At 39.9% G+C, this 23,208-nt stretch overlaps 1 protein-coding gene across 2 annotated transcripts in view; it reads left to right on the top strand.

The window, feature by feature from the left end:
- The window catches only part of PDE7B (phosphodiesterase 7B), a 298,624-nt gene that overhangs the window by 263,075 nt on the left and 12,341 nt on the right, over window positions 1-23,208 (top strand). For both annotated transcript variants that reach the window (XM_019648129.1, XM_019648128.1), the window contains 4 exons: window positions 77-208; window positions 14,197-14,288; window positions 17,925-18,069; window positions 20,553-20,649. In XM_019648129.1, the coding sequence (XP_019503674.1) occupies window positions 77-208; window positions 14,197-14,288; window positions 17,925-18,069; window positions 20,553-20,649 (466 nt within the window). The remainder of the gene's footprint in view (window positions 1-76; window positions 209-14,196; window positions 14,289-17,924; window positions 18,070-20,552; window positions 20,650-23,208) is intronic.

A 23,208-nucleotide genomic window follows, 5' to 3' on the forward strand; every position in this document is an offset into this window, starting at 1 on the left:
ACTCCATTTGATTTAGCCAAAACAAATGCTAACCTACTTGTGAAAGCACACCCATCAGTCTCCCAATTTGTTTCAGCTCGCCAGCTTCCTCACACCTCTGGATATCATGCTTGGACTGTTGGCTGCAGCAGCACACGATGTTGACCACCCAGGGGTGAATCAGCCATTTCTGATCAAAACTAACCACCACCTCGCCAACCTTTATCAGGTAAGAGAGCTCAATGTTGAACCAAACACAGTACACCAACTGCCTTAGGCCCAGTGCTGGAGCCTGAGTCTCACCCTTGGAGGCAGCTTCATTCAGGGTCAGCCTCCGTGATGACCACAGCCAAAGAGCATGAGTTTGAAAAAGGTCAGGATATCCCTCAAAACAGATTTCATTGGTTTACAAGGATATCCAAGGAGTTCAATTTGCTCCAATGCAGCTTTGAAATTGTTCCAAGTCAAGCAGGATCTCTGAGCCTACTCTCTGGTGGTCTGAAGATATATCTGTTTCACTGGAAACTATCTCATATATGATGGCCAGTTGAAGCCAGTCCTTGTAGGATTTCTATAAATGATAGTTGCCAGGTGCAATCCTAATTCGGGTTTATGCCTCTAGGGCCATTTCTAAAGCTTATTGCCTTTGAGTCAGAGCTATGTTATCAAAGACAATAGGCATACTTCATTGTTATAAAATAGTTCAGCAACATGAGTAGGTTGACCTGGAGAACTTTTACCTATGCTATTGTCTCAGATATTAAAGCCTATATCATAAATGAATTACTCCCAGAATTTTCAACGTGATTCTTTGAAGACCTTTGATTGTTTTTTTTACAAAATCACTGCATACAAAGGAGTTATTGACCTCTGTTTTAGTAGATCTTTTGAAAGAAATCAGTGCTGAAAGAATTCCTGACAGATCCCCATAAAACAGCTGTATTATACAAGACGTTGCAGCTTAAGGATGCATTGATTTCCAATAAAGCACACTTGGAACATTTTAAAAAGCCTTTCTCCATCCAGTTAATTAGCTTTTGGCGTAGGTAGGAACTGGGGTTCCAAGGTTTATGGCTCCACCTGGAATGTACTTCAGCACTGGGCTCTCTTGGACCTACAGCCAACACCCAAAGCTGGGATAGATATGACCTTATAGAGGGGACAGGATGACAGACCTAAGAAATCTTTGGGTGATGAGCTAAAAACTAAACAAAGATAAATATAAACTAAAAGTAAACTTTCTAAACTATCTCAGAAACTAAATTTATTGCTTGAGAAAAACATAGACATTTGACTAGGGGGGGCGGAAAATGAATGATTAGATCGAGAGCCCCAAGTAGATTTTGTATTCCTATCAATTCTGACTTTTTCAGTTGTCTTTTATTAGACAAAGAAAATCAATCAGCAAGGCTGGCTACTTGATCCATTCCCAAATAATGTAAATGCTTACATAATTCTAATTTCTCATCATCAAATAAATCATAGCAATGGAGTTTAAGAGAGTATCTACTGCTACTGGCTAATTAGTACATAAAAATGAGGTCATAAAACTGTATTTTGACATGTAGTATATATAAAACACATAATGAATTCACATTTATATATGAATTCAGAAATAAATATGCCAGATGTTAAAATCATTAAATCAAGAAAGTAGAATTTCATCAGTAATGAATAAGTAGTCAATGCTAATTAACAAAAATTGACTCTCAAAATAAAAACACTCCGATCTATCTTCTTTAGATATTAAAATGTTCTCCGAAAAATAGATTCCTTACTCAAACCTTTGAAGTACAAATAATTTGTAATAGTTTTTATTTTAATCTCTTTGTTAAAAATAAACATTCCAATACAACCAAATTCTGCAGCCTTTTCAATGCAACATATAATCTTGTATATTTTTAATCAGCAACTATTTATTACACATATCAGATGACACATGTGTAATTATGTCTAGAAGTACATAAATGAATAAAATATAATCTCTGTCCTCAAACGTTTGTTCAAACACAGGTGCTCAAAATGGACAAAATTCAAGAAAACTTAATCCCAGTTTTAAAAAGTTTTGAGGAGTTAGCTAAAGATATTCATATAGATATAACTTTTTAAAAAGTCTTTGAATACCTGTGTTGTTCTTTGTATCCAAAAATGTAACTACAAGGTGCGCTATTTTTTTTTCTAGCAGTGAATTTATCGGCATCTGAACTGTCTGCCCTGATCTTTGATAGGAAAGAGAAGAATCCTTTTGATAATGACTAGAGAGAGATGGAAATATAGGGCTCAAAACCACTTTTAAGATATTGTCTTCACCAGTTTCCCTGTTCAACTGGTCTTAGGATCTCTTAGAAGCTAGCAATCCATGTCTTTGTGTTATACAAATAGTGTGGAAAGTAAACCAGTATCATTAGGTTACTTCCAATATCCTAGAGTTAAGTAGGATAAAAGCTGAAACTTTTATTTGCCAATTGGGACTTTACATATTAAAAGTAAAGATATTTAAGAGGACTTGAAAAATACTATGAAATTTCACTTCTGTCCAAAAAAATTATAATACCATTAATATTTGGCTGTATACCAATGTTTACTATCTAAAGGAACCCCAAAAAGATAAATTCCCTGTAAAACTCAGTTCAACAAATTATACAACTAACCTTCATTCAACGCTAACTATGATTCAAATGCTGGGTTAAATGCTTTTTATGTATTATATCATTTACTCTTCACAATAGCCCAGTTAGATGGGGATTATCATACCTACTTTACAGAAAGATGAAAATTGATACTTAGGAAATTCAAGTGTTTTTTCCTAAAACTAAATAGCTAATTAATGGCAAAGCTGGGATTAGAACTCAAGTCTATAGTCTCCAGAGCAGAAGTCCCTAAGCACGATGCCTACTGCCCCTCAAACTCATATCAATCACCCACTACGTGCAGGAAACAAAAGAGTTCTCCTCTGGGTCCTCCTACTGCAGTGAGAGAGACAAGAAGATTAGAGACAAGTGTCGCAAAGTGCGAGAGCCTTCGCTAAATACTCCACAAACAAAATGAGATGGGAAGACAGAAATTGATTCTGCAAGTGGTTTTGGGAGGGGAAAAAAGAACCTCATGGACGAAAAATGGTGAAAAGTGAGCTTTGAAGTACAGCATTTTGGGTAGCAGAGCTGACAGCACTAGCCAATGTACTTTGGGGATTAAAATCCCAACTCCAGAATGACTGAAAACGGGCTGTCCCTATGGCCTTCAGCTGAGCACAGCCCCGCTGTGAACTGCCCCTGCTCTCAGATCAGTGTCTTGGGCATATTATGCTTAAGTGCACATCCTCTCTTTTGTAGAAACTGTAGATTAGCTTTACAGAACGTGACCGGGGTCAGAAAATCTTCACTCTGCATCAAGCTGTAGATGAGAACCTGGTATAGCCCTTCAGGTTTTCCATTTAGGGAAACAAAAATCGTGTTACATAATATTTAAGCTGAGCAAGACCATGAACGACACATGATATTTAAAAGTCTTTGGAAATGTTGCTTTTTGTCCTACCAAGGGCCTGCTCGTTGAGACATGAGTGAGCTTTCAGGAAACTATAGGCAGATGTTCAGAGGGTGTACCTATGCACATTTTTCTAGGGAGAGGATCCATAACTTACACTCATATTTTAAAATGAGTTATAGAATCAGAAAGTACTAAGAACCATGGTTATGAGTGAGAATATATACATATATAATATATTATATACTATATTTATGTTACACAATATACTGTGAGTACAAGTATATATATACAAAAATGTTTGTGTATATATAAATACAAAAATTATACATGAACACACACTTGGTTAATGAGAATACAATAGAAAGGATGTGCCAGGAATTATGTGGCTTTAAGAACACCCTGTGCGTGACTGCTACAATCCAGACGTACTACAAGTGAGATAAAATGGAAGAGGGCTTCCTCTCCCTCCTTTTGTTGGCTGTGCTCTTTTAGTTCTAATAAATAAGAAGATCATTGCATAATGCTCAGCCTGTGCTTCTGCCCTGAGATAAAGAGAGAGCCAGTGCAGCTGGAGTGAAGGCCAGGTCAGAGGGCTCTCTCCCATTGTCTGCTGTCTGGGCTGGACTCGCTAGCGTTCATGCCAACCCAAGTTCAACATGAAGGCGATAAAGGCACTTCCACCTGGAACTTCTCTCATCAGACTGGAAGCAGTCCAGGTGTCCGGGGTGGACTGAGAGGAAAACGAGCATGTGAGAGATAAAACCCAAAATGCATCTTCTGTCCCTCGACCCTGCAACCCCCCCACAGGCATGGGCTCAGCAGTTGGGTAAAGTAAGCATTAAATCAGATACAATATTGGTTATTACAATTGCAAAGGAATCACTTTCAATTCAATTTAAAATTTAATTCCTCTTGATAGAGTCCAACTATGTGTTAACTAGTGACAGAGTAACCTAATAAATAAAATAATTAATAATTAATTGTTCCGTGAAACATTATATTTATTACATTTTATACTGTCTTGCAAAAGTTTATAATCATTTTTCTTAGTCACTTATCACAAGCACTTAGAGGAGGTCAGCATTTTTAACTGCTTTTTATTTGTAATGACTCTGAACCATAAATATGAAGTTGACAGAACCTAGAGAAACGTTCCTTCCACATGGTTCTATGACCTCTACTCAAACAAGAAGCTGCAAAGATTATATATAACCTCACAATTTCTGCAATAGGAAAGGTGTTTGGGGCAAGTAGTATGAAAATTGTAGAAAGGAGGCCCAAATTGGATTTCCTGTTTTCTAAAGCTTCTGCTCTTCATGGTGAGGTGGCTGGCATGTGGCATGTCCATAGCCTTGATCTGAACTCAGTCCTGTCCCTTGGACAACAATCGATTTCCAGGCTCCTTGCTCTGAGAGCAGTGACTTGGGCAGATGCAGATCGAACCGAAGAGAGAAATCTTCAAACAGGCAGTAAACATGGCAATGCTGTAGCTGCTTCAAGGGCCGAGGTCCTGTTTAAGACTCAAGGAGCTTCAGCTCCTCTGAGACCTCCAGGGCTGGGGCTATTGCCGCATTATCAAAGGAGACCACTTGCCTTGTTAGGGGAGGACTCAGCCACTTCATTATCTCCTAGAGTCTTGCTTCTCTGTTTCATGAGCAGTTAAATATGAAAACACAGACTGTGTTCCTGTTGTTGTTTTTCTTCTGATGTCCTCTGATTTAAAAGATGTAATTAACTCTGATGGCTGTTGTGCACCAGACTCAGTTTATCAACATCATCCTGAGTATTTTAATCAAAGAAAGTGTCTGACAAATAGGGAAAAAAGCCCAACAGTGTAAAGCTGCCTTGTATAATAGCAAATCTATGCTGCCAGAGTCTCTTTGACAAACAGACTCTTGATTTAATTTGAAAACCTGTGTTGGTGGTTTATTAAACGCCAGATGTGTTGTTATTCCAGAACAAAGGGATTGTTTTGTTTTTAGGATGAATAGTACTCGATAATTCAGACACAAAGAGAAATAGAGGTTTTGTTGTAGGGACTTTAAGGGTTTTATTTTTTTCAAATTAAAATTCTAATAGGTTTTGTTTTCACAAAAGTGGATATTTACTCTCTCAACTTTAAGATGAAGATCATGCTTAAAACTACAAGCACAGAGATTCTGGGACACTAGAACACATTGTCGTTGGGATAATGTGAAATTGCTGAACTGATGCTTCTTAAAGGTAGACCAATGTGGTGGTACCCAATGTAGGATTCCAGAACAGTGCCAGGATTTTAGTGGCTATTCAAGTGGTATCATCTCGTCTTCTGTTCAGATCTCCATGGGCATTTCTGATGCTTTTCTTCTCTTTTCAATCTACCTTTTGCTGGTATTGCTCTTTGAGTTACTATGAAAGCCAGATGTGTCTACAGGAGCAGAGCCACCTCTCTGTCAGTGAGGGAACTCTGGCCATTCCCTAGGAATCACCAGTGCGTTCCAGCTTATGACCCCAGCCCTGCCACTAGTGCAGGCACCAACATCATCATCTTGTCTGTCCTCAGCCTGGCCTGGCTCTAACCCTTCCTCCACTGTGAAGCTAGAATAAGCTCCCTGCAACTCAAATGTGACCCATCGATGCCTGGTTAAAATCCTCTTGGCTTCAGGACTGAGTTTTAATGTCTTAACAGTTTACAAACCCTGTGACAAGCTGACCCGGCTATACTTTCCAGCGTCAGTTCCCACCACTACTCAACTAGGCCTCTATGCATCATCCAGTCTGAACTACTTTCAGATTCCCAAACATATCGCTCATTCCTGTATTCATTCAACAAATATTCATTGAGTGCTTAATACATGCCTGGTGCTGGGAACATGGAAGAGGGACAAAACAAATAAAAATCCCTGCTTTCTACTTGGGGAAGCAGAGAATTACTAAGTAAAATATGTAGTATATTAGAAAGTGATAATTTCTAATGATTAAAAAAAAATACAACAGGGAAGGAAGATACAAAATGTCCTCTCTCTTATAGGTCTTCACACACATGCTCTTCCTTCCGCCTATTTTAATAAAATATGTCCCCTCTCCATTGCCTGTACCCTCAACCTTTTGATCTCAATTTGCACATATCTTCCTCTTGAAAGCCTTCCTTTTCTTTAAAAGACCATCTTCTATGCCCATCCTATATGCTTTCACAGCCTTCTATTACTTCCTCTATCATAGTGTCTGTCTCTCTACATTGCCCCTGCCTGATTAGATGTTCATACCGCCCACAGTCTGCAAGCTCCTGGGCACCCACCTCATTCAGTGTTGTATCCTAAGCACCCAGCACAGTCCTGGTGTTCTGTGAATACTTGTTGGGTGGTGGGAGGTTTGCTGGGTGTGTAAGTGGATGGATGGATGGTGGATGCACGGAGTGGATGCATGCAGCAAGAATGACACAACCTGAGTAACACAGAGAGATCAGTACTATGGGCAACAGCGAGTACACACAGAAACCCAAAGTGGAAATCTGACAAGCAAAGGCAACAGCACGAAGACCAGGGAGACCACCACGCCAAGGCATGCACCCTCACTGCCCACTTAGTAGGTACTCCTGCTGGTTATTACATTCTTGCTACCTTACATCAAGGGTACACCCTGAAGAATGAGAAGCACTGATTGAAAAATTCTTTATAATGATTTTCATATTTTTTATCTTGTAATTGACGAATTCTATCTGACATATGTTGTTTCTGGAGTCGTTTACCTGATCCTCATTGTCTGTGAATGAGCAGTAGGAGAGTAGGAGAGAGCCCATTGCTATAATAATTTTAAAACCCTTCGGCTTTTGCCTAAGTCTAAAGATTTCACACCATAAGATCCCAAGTCTGGCTTCTATCAGCCGTTGACCAAAAATTTAACAGAATTCTTTTACTTTTAGCAGTTACTTAAACTTTTGCAGCTTCTGCACTTTTTAGGTTTCGGAAATTAATTACTCAGTATCCATTCAACAAATATTTACTTATTGAAGTGGCACTGTGCCACATACCAGGGCACAAAGATGAATGAGATATGTTCCCTACTTTCAATGGCAATCATGTATGGCAGCAGTTTTCAGACGAGGCATGTGATCCCGTGGGGATACATGAAGACTTTCCAAGGGGGACACAGGCATGAATGGTGCTAACAGAATCCATTTTCAGGTCCTTAAACTGATCTGCCTGGAATGTGCTTGCAGGGTCAGTGCCACTTTTCCACTCCTCTTTCAGAATCACCCTGTTCCCACTTTACAAAAGAAAGACATAGCTCTGACCCATTATGTATATTTTATATTATCCCAATTGCACCGGTATTGCATATTGTCCCAGTGTGAAAAAAATACCGAAGGAACAACTAAAAATATTAAAGGAAGTCTCCTATAATTGAGGCACTATAACTCTCCCAGCCATCTCATGAATGGATGCATTGCCAATAAACTGTTATTCTTAAGCAAATGATTTTTTTCCCAAATTTGTAACATATGTGTAGTTTGATCAGTTAGTTACTAATAAAAATTGCATTCTAAACACAAGCTGGAAAAATATTTCCTGCTTAGAGCCTGATGTTAGGAACATTTGTTAAATTAAAATTTCAATTTATGTACTTATTTTTGTTGCAGAGAAATGTGATAGGTTGACAATAAAAGAATTTCACACATAAAACAATATATTACATGAAATAAAATTCTCTGGGAAAATGGAATGGAAATATAAGTTCTAGAAGGAAAAAAATCAATTTAAAATTTCTGACAAAGAATAAATTATTCATGTGCTTTTTTCCAATGGGCATTAAATGCCATTAGTATATAAATTCCCTTAGATACATTTAATACATAACAGAGTAATATAATGATTTTATATTAAAATACAATATTTACAAACACACAGGACATTACTACATCTTTTGTTACCATTGAAATTTGTAATTTTAGATACCAATTCTAAAAAGTATAGAAAGAGCATAATTTTTCAAAATTCTTTTCAAGAGTAAAAGAACATACAGGTGAAGATCACTGATACGTGGCAGCAAGGCCAGTGAACAAAGTTGTTACAAGGTACTTTAGGAACTAGAATAGAAACTTGAGTTGGGGGTGGGAAGCTAGAAGAGGGAGCTGTCAGTTCTATTTGGAGAACGAGGAAAGTCTTTCCTAAAAGATGGTCATGGTTTATCTCAGAAATAAAAGTGTGTGTGTGTGTGTGTGTGTATGTGTGTGTGCGTGTGTGTGTGTGTTTCTGACTTTATGAAGGTGATGTCTCCTCTCTCTTTTTTTGGAATTATCAAATTCTTTATTATCATTCTTAGGCAAAAACCTTAAGCACTATTATAGAGCAAGACATTGAGACGTTCTTTTCATTAACTCTTTCAGGATGATATGGAAGACAATAAAATAACTTTAAATAACTTAGTGGCTTAAACAAGGGCAGAAGTGTATTTCTATCCTTCATAAAAGAAGTTTGCAAGTTGGCAATCCAGAGTAGGCATGGTGGCTCCACAAAATTAAGGATGAGGGACTAAAGATTTTTCTAGTTCCACAGTCTGTCATCAATAGGGTGTGACACTTGTCCTCATAGCCCAAGGTAGCTGCTGGAGCTGTAGCCATTCCTGCTGCATTCCAGACAGTGAGTAGAAACAATGAGGGAGAAAGCAAAAGAAGCCTCTTCCAGATGAGTCAGTTCCTTTTTAACAACCTTCCTAGAAATCCCACTCAATATTTCTGCTTACATTTAATGGGTCAAGATTCAACCAAGTGGTTCCACCTATTTGTAAAGGAGGCTGGGAAATGTTATCTTTATTCTGGATAGCCATGAGACCATCAAAAAACTGAAGTTGTGTGAATAAGTAGGAAAGGAAAATGGATTTAGGGAATGAACAGACAGGAGCTTCGACCATACCTGATGCTTAATCTTAAACCTGACAGCTTCAAAATAATTAATCAGCTCAATCTTTCCCTTTATGTGACATTTTCCCTCTAACCCACGAATTACTACATCACTTGTGTGACTATTCCATTTTTCTTTTTTTGATGTTACTACTTTGTTTATTTGATATCTCCACGATCATGTCTACGTTCATGTGTCTAATGGATAGCTTGGCATCGTATGCCCCATGTTGAACTCCTCTAAAGCTGCTGCACCTGCAGGCTTCTCATCACAGGTAATAAGCATGCCATTCCAGTCGCTCAGGCCAGAGACACTGCAGTCATCCTTGCAGATCCAGAAATCGGCCCTCTCACCACCTCGACTTCCCTCGTCCAACCCTCTGTCATCTTTCCTGGATGACTGCTATCACCCCCAAACAGCCTCCTACACCTGCTTCTACCCTTAACCTGACCAAGTCTATTTTCAACATAGCAGCCAAAGTGATCTTATTTAAATGTAAGTCATATAATTTCATTCTTCCCAAATTCCTGCAGTGACTCCTAGTTTATCTCAGAGTAAAAACCAAAATTCTTATCATAGCCAGAAAACCATACATGATCTGGCCTCTCATTGCCTCTCTAACTTGTTTGAATGCTTTCCTTCTCCACTGCACACTGATCACATGGTTATTTGCTCCTAACCCCGTGGGAGCTTTGATCCATTTCTTTCCTCTGTGACACTCTTCCCCCAGATACCAGCATATCTAGCTCCCTCCTACCTTCAAGTCTTTGTTCAAATCTTACCTCGTACCCTGGCTATCTTACCAGCCCCCACCCCAAAGACTCCCAAATTCCCACTATCCTGCTCTACGTTTCCTTCTGGCCATGCACTTTTTATCTTCTGAGATGCTATACAATTTTTTTCCAAAATTAAAGTATTTATTATGTTTATTTTTATTACCTGTCTCTCCCCATTCCTGCCACCACTAGTTCTCTGTCTATTTTGTTTATTGATGTAGTTCAAGCACATGCTACAGTGCCTGGAACATAGTAACTGCTCAGTGTATTTGTTGAATGAAATCTAGTAATTTGCTCAGTGACTTATTTTGCAAATTAAAAGAAAGCGCTTTTTCTGTGCAAAGCATGGAGATGAATGGATACTAAAGGAATGTGGCAGGCTTCCTACACACATGTAGTTGAAAATCTAGTAGGAAGAAAGGCATGTACATGAATAACTCTCACACACGTCAACAGGACTGGGTCCAACAGGACTCAGGACTTGAGGAATACCAAAAGAGAGAGCTATAGGACTGACTCAGAGGACAGCAAGTTCGCCTCTGGCTGGAGTGATTCCAGACGCCTTTGCGGACAGAGTATTTGAAGCGGACTTTGAAAACAGGTGGTAGTTTGATAAGTAAACAGAGAGAGAGAGGTGTTTGAGGATAATAAACCACCTTGGGAGACACGAAAGTGGCACAAAGGAGATGGAAAAGACATTCATATTAATAATTTAATAATTATGTAAATAATAAAGCCTTGTTAATATGGTATTTATTTGGACTATAAGAGCTTTGTAAGAAAGGAAAGGTGAAGGTATGAAATTATCTCAAATATATAGGAACAGAATGGCAGCTGGGACAATTTTTAGAGAGGACTGACTGCTGAGCTAAGGAGTTAAGCTTAATTTATCTGATAGGAAACTATTGTGGGGCTTGGAACAGGGAATGGGGATAAGCAGACGGCATGACCATGCTGAAATTAGGCGAGCTTCTCAAAGGCAGCAATTTTGTCTTACTAATCTTTGGATCCCTAGTTCCTGCCATAACACCTGACATATTAGTAGGTGCTCAAAAAAAATTAGTTTGCAGTTCAACCAATGATTAGGGAGATGGTAGAAAATTCTGTCAAATAAACAAGCCACATTCTAGCAGCTGTAGGAAGGATGGACTGAAGGAAGGAGAATTAAGAAGGGTAAGAAAGCACTGAAATATGGTCACAGCAATGAAAAGAAGGGATGGGTATAAGTGATGCCAGGTTGGAAGAACCAACAGGTCTCAGAGACTGATCAGGTGTGAGGGCTGAGAGCGAATGAAAGATGAGTTCTCCCCCAACACAACCTAAATCTAACTCATGACATTCAAACTACAGGACTTTTCACAATGAAAGCAAATCTGGAGGTAAAGATTCCTGAGTGGGTTTAGAAATTAACATCTAATTAAAACAATCAATCATAGCTTTTTAAAGTAGCAACTGTAGATAAATTTTGGGAAGTTAAGCATAACTACAAGTATTTATTAATTTATAAGTTTCAGGCTTCTGAATGCTTGGACATGGCTGCGCAGTGGAAATTCTTGGAAGGCAGCAAAAGTTGTATGCAATGCTTAGGTCTTGACAACTGGCAGTCCTGGGCTTAATGCCTTCCTCATCCATTCACTAGCTGTGTGGCCTCTCAGAGAAAACTGAAATTTTATTATCTATGTGTTAATGATAAAAATAGTAGAGAGTTGTACAAATATTAAATGATCTCATGTAAACTAGGTGCTTTATGAACATAAATGTTAGCCAGTCCCCTCTGCCTCTGCTGCCCTTCTTTTCTTATTTTCTGGAATCCACCAAAGTGCCCCTGTGTCCAACACAGTTCTGGTCAAAACATAATTTTATTTATAGTGACTGCCCCTCGAAAGGTTGTGTTTGTAATCGTGTACTCTACTTCTTTTATTCTGTGCCAACTTCCAGGCCCACTCAATTTCCTTTCATTTCCCTGGTGCTCATCTCCAAATATGGTTTCACCCAGCAAATTTCCCAAGTATTCTTTTATGCTGTCTTCAGGAAGATTATTAATGAAGATGTTAAATCAGGCTGGCATAAATTAAAATGCTTAAGGTAATCCTCCAGACACTTTCGTCCCACCCAATAGAGATATGGTGTCATTTATCATTAGATCTTGTTACAGTTTTCAGGCCCCTTGAAAATCTCACAGGAGGACACTCATGTCCATATCTACTTGAATTAGTCTTGAAGTCAGTGCTCATGAGTGACTGAATTAAATGTCACCACAAGATAGAACATCTGTTACATCACACTAACCTATCACTCTCTGCTCTCATAAATCTTTACAGTCAAAACAAATTAGTCTAACATTTTATTTCTAATAAACATTCTCTTTTGTTGTGTGTGGCTCATGCCCAAAAGGAGATAATAGGCCAGTTGATAAAAGAGGCATAATCTCATCAGGGGTTCCAACATGCTCAAGTGGTAAAGAAAGAGTAATGACTCCTTGACAAGGAGAGAAATGCATGGCAATGGAACCGCCTATACAGAGGACCTGTGTCAGACTGCCTCATGAAACTCATTCTACAAAGTCCTGGAGAGAAATTGCTGTGTGGCTTTAGAACCAAAACTATTTGCAGTTTTCTTGAACTTGCTTTTTCCTAATAGATCCTTGATTGTGTCCGTCACAGGGATTCTCTTTTCTCATTTCCCGAAAACGCCGAGCACCCTATGGGTGGCTCAGATATATTGGTGGGGCAAAATAATGGAATAGTTTTCAGTCTCTCTCCAGGCTCCATGTAGTCTCCATATTATCATCCCTGCTTCTTCACCCTCACTTTTTTCATTGTGACAAAATATACATAATATACAATTTACCATCTTAAACATTTTAAGTTTATAATTCAGTGGTATTAACTATATTCACATTGTTGTGCAGTCATCACCACCACCCGTCTCTAGAACTGTTTTCATCTTTCAAAACTGAAACTCTGTGCCTATTAAGCAAACAATAACTCCCTATTCCTCCTGACAATCACCATCCTTCCTGTCTCCATGAATGTGACTACTCAAGGTACCTCATATAAGCAGTCATGCAACCTTTCCTCACTTTTAATGAATATTATCTTCCTGTACTTTTTGTAAGTTTATAACCCCTCTTGAAACAAAATGGAGATTGAACAAATAAACGAATAAGAAAATACAGCAAAACGATTTCCTGGGAGCCAGAGGGGCTCTACTCTATATGTATCAAGTCAGTAGTAAGGCAATAATGTTACTAATTAGAATAAAACACTATGGATTGTAAGAAATATTTGTTATTTAAATAGTTAGCTATGTTCCAACAAGCAGCATATTTAAGATAACAGTAAGGTCAAAGGGGAGCCTGAACACAGAGGTTCCCACAAGGGAGAAAATATCAATATAATTGAACACGGAAGCAATTATAAATTCAAACTGAGACCTAAATGGGCTAAGTGCCAATATACCGGCCACGAAGGCCTTGACAGAGCTTCCATGGCAGTGGTTTTCGAACTTTAGTGTACATAAAAATTAGTCACCACAAACTTATCAAAACTGTATTCACTAGGACTCGGGAGTCTGAATTTGTCACCAGCTGCCCAGGCAGTTCAGACACAGAAGGTTTCTTATTGGTGTTGAGAAACAACGGTCAGTGCAGAAAATCAGACCAGACGTTGTGAGGCCTGCACGTTTCAGTTAAGCGTATAGTCTTGGCTTACGTTATGCACATAGCGCCATGGTATCCATTACTACGTATTTGTACCTCCTTCACTTACTTTCTTCTCCACTGAGTGTTGCCCAGCTGAGCTATCGAAAACAGGGGCCAAGGCAGAAGGGAATGATGTTGGCAACTGGCCCTCGTTCAACCCTGCGCTGAGGGTCAGCGAGGCTCTGCTGCTGTCCCACCTTCATTACAGCCCTGAGAACAAGCCCGGGGTTGTTTTGTGTTTCTTCTCCAGTCTGCCTCTGGCATCAGGTACACACTTGCCAGAGGGTAAATGCTGGCCCCAGTAAAGCTGCGTTCAACATGATAGATCACTATCTAGCTTCTCTCTCGTTTACAATTTTAATTTTCTTTCTAGAATATGTCTGTGCTGGAGAATCACCACTGGCGATCTACAATTGGCATGCTTCGAGAATCAAGGCTTCTTGCTCACTTGCCAAAAGAAATGACGTAAGTGGAGAAAAGATGAAACAGTCTGATGTCCTCACATTAGAGATAAGCTGCTTTCTCTACAGCAGGCTTAAGACCCCCCTGGGTTAATGGCAGGGAGCCAGCTTGCCGTTCTTCCTGCCTACATGTGGTATTGTCTGTCAGGGGAGATTTGGTGTCAGTTACTGCAACCCAGAAACCAGAATCTCTTGTGCCCTTTGAAAGGGTCTTGGATCATCTATGACCTAACATCAGGAAAAGAATAAGCAGCTCTCCACCTTCACACCCTTCAGCATCAACGCTCTGCTCTGCCAAATTCCTGTCTTTTATGTTAACAAATTGTCCTCCTGTGCAGACCCAAATAATAAATATTTATCAAGAAGGAACACAGGAGTTCTCAAGCTAGACTTAAGATGAGTTCAATAAACTCTGTTTCATACTTGCCAGTCTTAGCAAAAGTAGAAGTCAGACGTTCTTTTCTAAAATGTCTTTTGTTAAAGTCACTGAATTGGCCCCAGCAATTTTTTCACCATTAATTTAACTATGTGTCTGTTTTGAAACAGAAGGGGAAATTAGTACTAGTTTCCTCGTCCACTGTTCGTAATCCTACGTATTTAGTCAGAGTCCTACTAAATCCAAGGCCATTGTCTACATGGCCCCAAGATAGCGGCTGTACTGTCTTCAAAGGCCAACAGGAATCCTGATCTGCTTAATTAAAATGCGCAGAACCCAAGGTAGCTAGGAGAGAAGTAAATAGATCCCTGTACGCTGCTTTCTGAAGGGCACATAGCTTAAGGTCAATGGCCAAGTGTGTCTCACCACAGAACAAGCAGTACGCTCTGGGGTCCCCAGTTTAGTCCTGGCCTCTCACACTATCTCATGCTGTTTCCTAGCACCCAGAAGAATGATGAATTTTCAGGAGGAACTTCAGTTCTGATCACTTCTCCTCCCCACCCCCCATTCCCCCAACTAAATAAAACCAATCTGCATGCATGGAACGTAAGTTCATGCCTTTTACTAGAACAATAAATTGTAAAGATTGAAAGAATTAAGTGCAAAAAGAACTAAAAACTAGAGCAAGAAATCAAGTAACAAGGAGAAGAAAAGAAGAGGTAAGTGGAAGGGTCAGCTAAAGAAAAAAGAAAGGAAAAAGGAAGGAAGGAGAGTGAGGACAGGGAAGAACAAAACAAAAGGAAAAAGGAGAGAAGAACCCGAGACCAGGCTCATCCCTGTAATACCTGCATTAATCTTGCTTGTTGCTCAATTAGTATTCATTTCCTAACATACACCTACTCATCCCTATGGATTCCAGATAAAAGTACAATATTTTTTATGTTTTTATGGAACACAGTGTTATAAATTGCTTTTGCTAGAAGAATAACTGTTATGCAACAATACATGTGAGAAGACTTTATAATGAAATTTAGCATCATCATAATTGTGATTATTCATTCTATCCTCATGAAAATTCTTTAAAATATTTTTTTCTGATTTTAAAAGTAAAGCAAGTTAACTCTACAAACTAAAGAAAATTCTGAAAATTATTAGTTTAACCAGAAATTTTAAAAATTATGGATTATGCTGTATTAAAAATTAAGACTTCCTTTCATCAAAAGACATCAAAAAGGGACAGACAAGCCACAGAGTGGGGGAAGGTATTCGTAACACATAACTGACAAAGCACCATTATTGAAAAATATTTTTTAAAAACTCTCAGGATCAACAAGCAAAAGGAAGGGGCCCAGCCGTGTGGCTCATTGGTTAAGAACGCAAGCTCTGAGCAACAGGGTTGCCGGTTCGATTCCCACATGGGCCAGTGAGCTGTGCCCGAGCTGAGCTGCCGCTGAGCTGCCAACAGGCAGCAGGATGGCTCAGCTAGTGAGAGCCTGTGCTCCTAAAAACAAGGTTGCCGGCTCAACTTCCACATGGGATGGGGGGCTGTGCCCCCCCGCAACTAAGATTGAACACGGCACCTTGAGCTGAGCTGCCACGAGCTGCTGACGGGCAGCCGCATGGCGACTGGACTTGGAGCTGAGCTAGCTGTACCCTCCACAACTAAGACTGAAGGACAACAACTTGGCTGTTCCCTTCCACCCTCCCAAAAAAATAAAAAATAAAAATAAATAAGCAAAAGGGAGACAACCCAATGAAATAATGGGTAAAGACTAGAATTGAAACTTCACAAAAGGAACTACAAATGGCCAATAAACACATGAAAATATGCCGAACCTCATTAATAATCAAAGATATTCATACTAAAATCATAATGAGCTGCCTGACATACTCCTCAGATTGACAAAAAAAAACATGTCAAGAGTAAGAATGTAAAGCAATGAGAATCTCATCTAGTACTGCTTGGAGTATACCTGTATACAATTGTTTTGGAAATAATTGGCAATGCCTAAGAAAATAAAGATGCACATTCTCTGTGGTCCAATAATTTTATTCCTGGATAGAGACCCTAGTGAAACTTTTGCACTTATATAAGTGGAGGTATACATGGGTGTTTATTGTGACATTTATTCTTAGTAGCCAAAACCTAGAAACAACTCAAGTAACCATCAAAAGTAGAATGGATAGGTACATTGTAGTGTATTATTACAATGCAATACAGTATAATAATGAAAATGAACTACAGCTCACACATCATGCTGAAGAAGCAAGTCAAAAACTGATAATTACCAAGTAACTTAAAGTTCAAAAGCAGTTAAAAAATTAAACCATATTATTTAGACACGAACATATAGATGGTAAAATGTTTATAAGTAGCTAGGAAAAAAGATCAAGAGAGTAGTTACGTCAGGCGTTGAGGGAAGGGGGATGTGATGAGAGATGTAATGGGACCTTCTGGGATACAGGTAGGCAATGTTCTTGACCTGGGTGATGATTACAAGGTGTTCACTTTCTATTGACTCAGTAAACGGTATATGTATGCTCCATGCACTCTAGTTAAATGTATTTTATTTTTCGAGGTGAGTTTTAGAAATAGTTATGGATCTTTCTTTACATGGATTACTTTCTAGACGTGAAGTCAAGCTCCAATTTGCTTTCTTTCCCCAAACTATCCATTTTCTCTATACCATTTGTTGACTAATATATTCTTTGCTCTCTGGTTTGTAATGATGCCTTAATTAACCACTATTCTTTTTTAAGTTCCAGTATCTCTTCCTGTCCTATCTATTTTTTCCATTGATGGATCTTTCCATTCCATAGTATCAGTCACTATTGTTGTCTTCGTATTATTACCATTATTATACCCTTTTCTTTCCCCGTGCAAATCTTCATGTTTGACCTGGTTAGAACACTATAAAAGCACAACCCAAACTCCTGTTATTCTGCCATTCTTTTTGTGTCCACCTTAATGCATGCATTTCTAGTTGGTTTTCAGTTTTTCCACCCATAGGAACCATGGGAATGTATAATCTGCTACAACTTTGTTCACCTGAGGTTTCAATCACTCTGTACAGTTTGTGGCATGCCTTCTGTCCAAGGACAGAAGTGACAGTAGGTGAGAGAATCACTCTTGTGCTCTGTGTAATAAACAATATCAAAGGCAGAAATAAGATTACAAGCTGCCTGATGATGGCAGACTCTATCACCCTCCTCAAAAGGATTTGCTTTGTGTGTGTGTTTTCTCTTTCATTCTTGTGGATGCAGACAGGATATTGAACAGCAACTGGGCTCCTTGATCTTGGCAACAGACATCAACCGGCAGAATGAATTCTTGACCAGACTGAAAGCTCACCTTCACAATAAAGACTTAAGACTGGAAGATGTACACGACAGGCACTTTATGCTTCAGGTAAACAACAACCAAAAAAAAAAAAGAAAGAAACAAAGAAAGAAAAAGCCATTATCCTTGCTGAGTAAAAACACGTAAGGGTGTGTGATCGATCATTTCAGCACATTTGAGAAGAAGGATCTCCCCTGGTATAAGTTAGAGCAGTGACCTACTTTATTAAAAGCTTAGAGACACGTGAAATTTTTAAGTGGTTTCCAAGCAAGCAAGATCTGGGTTTCATGTCAGTAAGTTGATAATATCTCACTGTTCCTTGTTTGGTAACTGCTTCACCACAAAGTAGCCCCATTGGGCAGTTGCAGAGAGTGGGAATCTCCCACATTTTGTGCCTTGCTGTAAAATTGACCACTGTGATACCTGTGAAGTTTTTTTTTTTTTTAAGATTTTTATTGGGGAATTGGGGGGATAGGAATAGTGCTGGGGAATTGGGGGAAGGGGAACAGACAAGTTGCTGTCCTTTTGTTCTTCAGTCTAGTTGTGGAGGATGTTGCTTCACTGGCCCAAGTTGGCACCATCATTGTGCTCTTCCCGGGCGAGGCACATCAGTTGCTGGCCTCTGGACGGCCGCTCACTGCGGCCGCTGGCCGCTCACACTGGCTGCTGGCTACACATGGTAGCCCATGGCAACCCACTGCCACAGGGGCTGCAGCCTACGCTGTCGCCGGTGACTCATGGCAGCCCAGCTCCAGGTTGAGCTGTCGTTCAGCATCCTAGCTGTGGAGGGCAGTGTCACTGGCCCTCACATGTGGGATCCGAACCGGGGCCCCCTGGCATCCCAAGCCAGTTCTTAACCATCACGCCACTCGGCCGGCCCACCTGTGAAGTTTTAAAAGGCTGTTTCTATAACACAAAGGTGCATTATGTTAACTATGGCACATATAAAAAATTGAGAAACGAGGAGCCTTCCTTTACCTAAAACCTATTTAATCAAACCCTGCTTTACTTCCTTTTACTATAATACGTAAACTCATATTTTTATGTGAGGCTCAAACATGTTTGCCTAGTCTTACCACTTTTAGGCACTAATAAATAAATTATATTAACTGAATGAATTGAATCAGATCAATTCCAATCCATTGTGCTTCATTCTGTGGCAAGAAGCCATTTGTGACATGAGAACAAGAGGGGGAGTGTCCCCCAGAAGTAGATAGAACTCTGGCCTGGTATCCAAACCAAGACTTTTTTTTTTTTTTTATCTACCATTTTCTCCTGTCTTCCTTCTTTCCTTTTGACACAAAAGGCTGAGTAGTGGATGGACCCTGGACTCATCTACATCAACCAATTTTAACCAGGGAGATGGAGCTGCACGTGGCAGACTGAACTATAGTCTTTTTTCTCCATGTCTTCATGCTGCCCTCTAGCTGTCCAACGTGCCCCATCCTTTCCAGGAAATACTCTCCTCCCAGCTGTATCTCCCTCCTTCTTCCTTCCCAAATGAGGCTTCTAGTCCCTGAGGACTGGAAGATCAACCAGGTGTCTGATTTTTAGAGACTCAAGCCAAATTGTGAGCAGCTGAAAGAGTTGGCCTGAATATTTGCATTTAAAAAGGAAAGCTGCTAATACAAATGAATCCCTAAAGGGCAAAACCTGGAGGGGCCTTCTGCCCCTGACCCACTCCAACCTGTATTGGTGCCCCCCTCCCCTCCCCCACCACCACGATTAACCAGGAAATAAAGAAACAACCAAATTTGGAACTTAATATTATCCAGGCTCTCCCAGCCCCCAGCCCTGCTCGCACTGGTCCAAACAAATAGACATTGCTGGTGGGCATGGCACACCACAGGAGCCCATCTGGGCAGCAGTCTCTCTGCAGTTGGTGGTTAAGGGGGAACTACTTCTCTGGGAAGTCAAGGTAACCCTTTTAAGGTCAACATCACTGACAAAGCTAGCATCCCAGAACAGGCCAGGGCGAGGCAAGCAAGAGGCCTTGATTTAGCTCTGCAAATATTAAAACACTCCTAGATTTGATATGACTTGGCTCCCCGGCTGGCAGTTTGAGCACACTTACACACACACACACACACACACACACACACACACACACATATAAATGCAAACACACATACTTTCAGTGATGTGTGGAGTCGGTCAATTTGGCCAATGTGTGAGTGAGGTCCAAATGATCTCACCTGAGCCTGACTGGGGCCCTTGCGGCCTCCCTGCTCATGAGGGGTGAGGCAGCAGAGGGATTCAGACTGCAGCTTTCTTTGGCCTGCCCACCCCAAGTCTCCTCAGAAAGCTCCGTGTCCTTGGCCAATGGTTCTTCTCTCCTCACTGCTATAAAGTGAGAGTTCTAAATGAAGTTTTGTGTAGTGGTGAAGAAGTGCTGTTTCCTGAAGAGACATGTCAGGGAGGCCCTGTGTGAATATGGGCCTGGTACCATGAGCCACACTGGCTGGAGGGTTGGACAGCCCCTTGGGCTTGGGGTACATTTGCTGCTGAAGGATCACCTGCTGACAATCTCTCCCTGCCCTATCACTTCTCAGATTGCCTTGAAGTGTGCTGACATTTGCAATCCTTGCAGAATCTGGGAGATGAGCAAGCAGTGGAGTGAAAGGGTCTGTGAGGAGTTCTACAGGCAAGGTTAGTAGTGACCCGACAGCTGCCTTTCCACTGCCCTCCTCCTTGTAGGCATTTCTCCTAATAAAACGGGAAATGGCTAATCTATCATGACATTTGTTCTTTCATCAACTCTTATTATCCTAACCTTTCTCTTTAACGCTCTTGCAAACGATCCATCCCTTTTTTGGAAATACTTTAAAAATAAATAACATTGACTTACTAGGGAAGCAGGTAGTAATGAGGTGCAATAAAAGTGAGTGAAAATGGGATATATATATATATATATATATATATATATATATACATATTTTTAATGGCTTTCCCCTGTGGATATAAAAATGTGAGGGACGGTTTGATTTTTACTCTGACCTTCATTTTAATGAGCTGAGTGCAGCCTAAAGGCTAAATGCTGTTTGAGGTCAATGTTTTTCACTCTGATGGAAGGACTTAACTCCTTTTGTATTCATTCCTTCCCCTCACTTTCTTAAACAAGGCTAATGAAATAGAGCACAGCTGACCAAGAACTGAGTTCATCCTCTCACACAGATACAGCGAAAAGACAAATGGCCCCCAAGTGAGGGTATAATTTATAAAGGATTAATCTCATTCAGAAACAAGGCAATGAATTAGAGCAGGATCCTGACATTGGGTGGGATGTCGGCCTTTAAACACAGACTCGTTTCTTCAGGCCTGGTTTCAGTGCTCAGGATGTTTGTTCGGGCACAACAGGATCCTGATCTTAGTGAGAGGATCAGGTTTGAAAAGCTGAGAACAAATAAAGCCTGAAGTGTCCCACATACCAGCTCTGTGGAGAGGTCAAGTAGCAACAGTCAGTCTTTTGGAGAAGCCTCCATCAAAAGATGTGTCAGTGACATTGTGATGGTCCCAAAGGCAGAAGACAAAGTGGAATGGATTGGGTTCATGTGGGGACAGAAGGCTCTGCTCACTGTCGCTTGTGCTCAGAGGAAAAGTGCTCACGTAATTTCACAACTCTGCGTAATTTCACTTCAATCGAATGTGAGTGGTTAGAAGTCAAAAGATCAATTCTAGTTGCCTATGATATAAAATCTCCACTGAGAGAAAAAAAAACAAAGGAACATTGGATGAAATTGGAGCACGGAGGTTTTAGATTAGATAAGATACTTTATTGACTATGTAATATAGAAAATATTGAAATAGCACAGTGGGAGGAGAGTTAGTCATTTCCAGAATAACTAATTCATCCTCAGAAATCAGACAACGGGACAGAGAAGAGATTCTACTTTGTCCCTCTTGGTTTTGACTCAGTTCTGTGCTCCTGTTGGCACTGACAGCAGTTTAACCCCTTCATTTGCTTATGTTGTACCCTTATTTAGATTATGAGCCACTCAGGGCCCATGTCACTTGGGCAGATAGCAAGGTCCACACAGTTGGTGAATCAAAGTTGTTAACTGATTAAGTGGAGTAAATGGAATCAACCAAGAAAAATCTGTAAGATCTCTTTGCAAAAACAGGTTGTTGTCTTTGTAATATATGCATGTGCAGCATTATAAGATGGAACAACCTAGAACATTTGTAACTCTGCTCACTAAAGGTGAGCTTCCATGCACTTTGCTCTTGCATGTCTCCTGGCAGACAAAGAAGAATACAGAGCTAATGTTGGGTCCTTGTTACTTAATGTCATTATGGTCTAGCAGAAGTTCAGCCTATTTAAGAGGAGAAGACCAGACTGGTCATCCAAACTGCCTGTCCTCCATGCTTAATTAATATTTTTAAAATTCTGTAATCACAACTTGTATCATTTTGATTAACCTTATTCCCACTTTCAGTTCAGGATTTGTGCTTCCACAAACTGCTAACAGTTCTCACCAAAGTATTTTTAATGATTCGTGATGTTGAGCAAAGGAAAACCCACAGGTTGAGGACAGAGGGGGGAAAGGCAGATGAGATCCCATAAATTAGGAAAACAATGTTAAATTCTAAGAACAAAGAGTAGGATTCTACACGTCATCCAGCCCCACTCCTCTCAATGCCTTAAGGAAGTAGAATCACTGTCCTGTTGTAATTACAGATTGGTATTCTCACAATCAACCAAGATTCTCAGAAGTTTTTATTGAACATCTGCTACCAGCATTGTCGAATCCTCAGTAAAACTGTGATTTTCCTTATATACCAAGCCCCATTGGGGGTGTCATAAAGGATACAAAGAATTATAGTTTATGTTTCATAACCTCACAGTACTTAGCAGTAAAGTTCCTGGAGAAAAGAAACTATGCAGTTTTCCTCTTCATATTCTCTACACTGATTAACAAAGTGTCAGAAACGTATAGTGCTTTGTAAATATATATTCAATAAGTAAATGAGTAAATGATCTAATGGGAAGACCTCTAATGGTAGAGGTCACAGGAGAAGATCTAGTGCTAAGGAAGGTAGAATCTGAGCTGGGGATTGAAGGATGTGTAGTGTACTGTATTTTCCAACGGGATAGCCACAAGGCACATGTGACTAGTTAAATTTAAATTAATTAAAATGACATTAAGTTAAAAATTGAGTTCCTCAGTTTTATTAGTTGTATTTCAAAGGGCTACTATAGTGGGCAGC

Source organism: Hipposideros armiger, unplaced genomic scaffold (genome assembly GCF_001890085.2).
Source record: "Hipposideros armiger isolate ML-2016 unplaced genomic scaffold, ASM189008v1 scaffold_120, whole genome shotgun sequence".
In the NCBI taxonomy this organism is placed as follows: domain Eukaryota; kingdom Metazoa; phylum Chordata; class Mammalia; order Chiroptera; family Hipposideridae; genus Hipposideros; species Hipposideros armiger.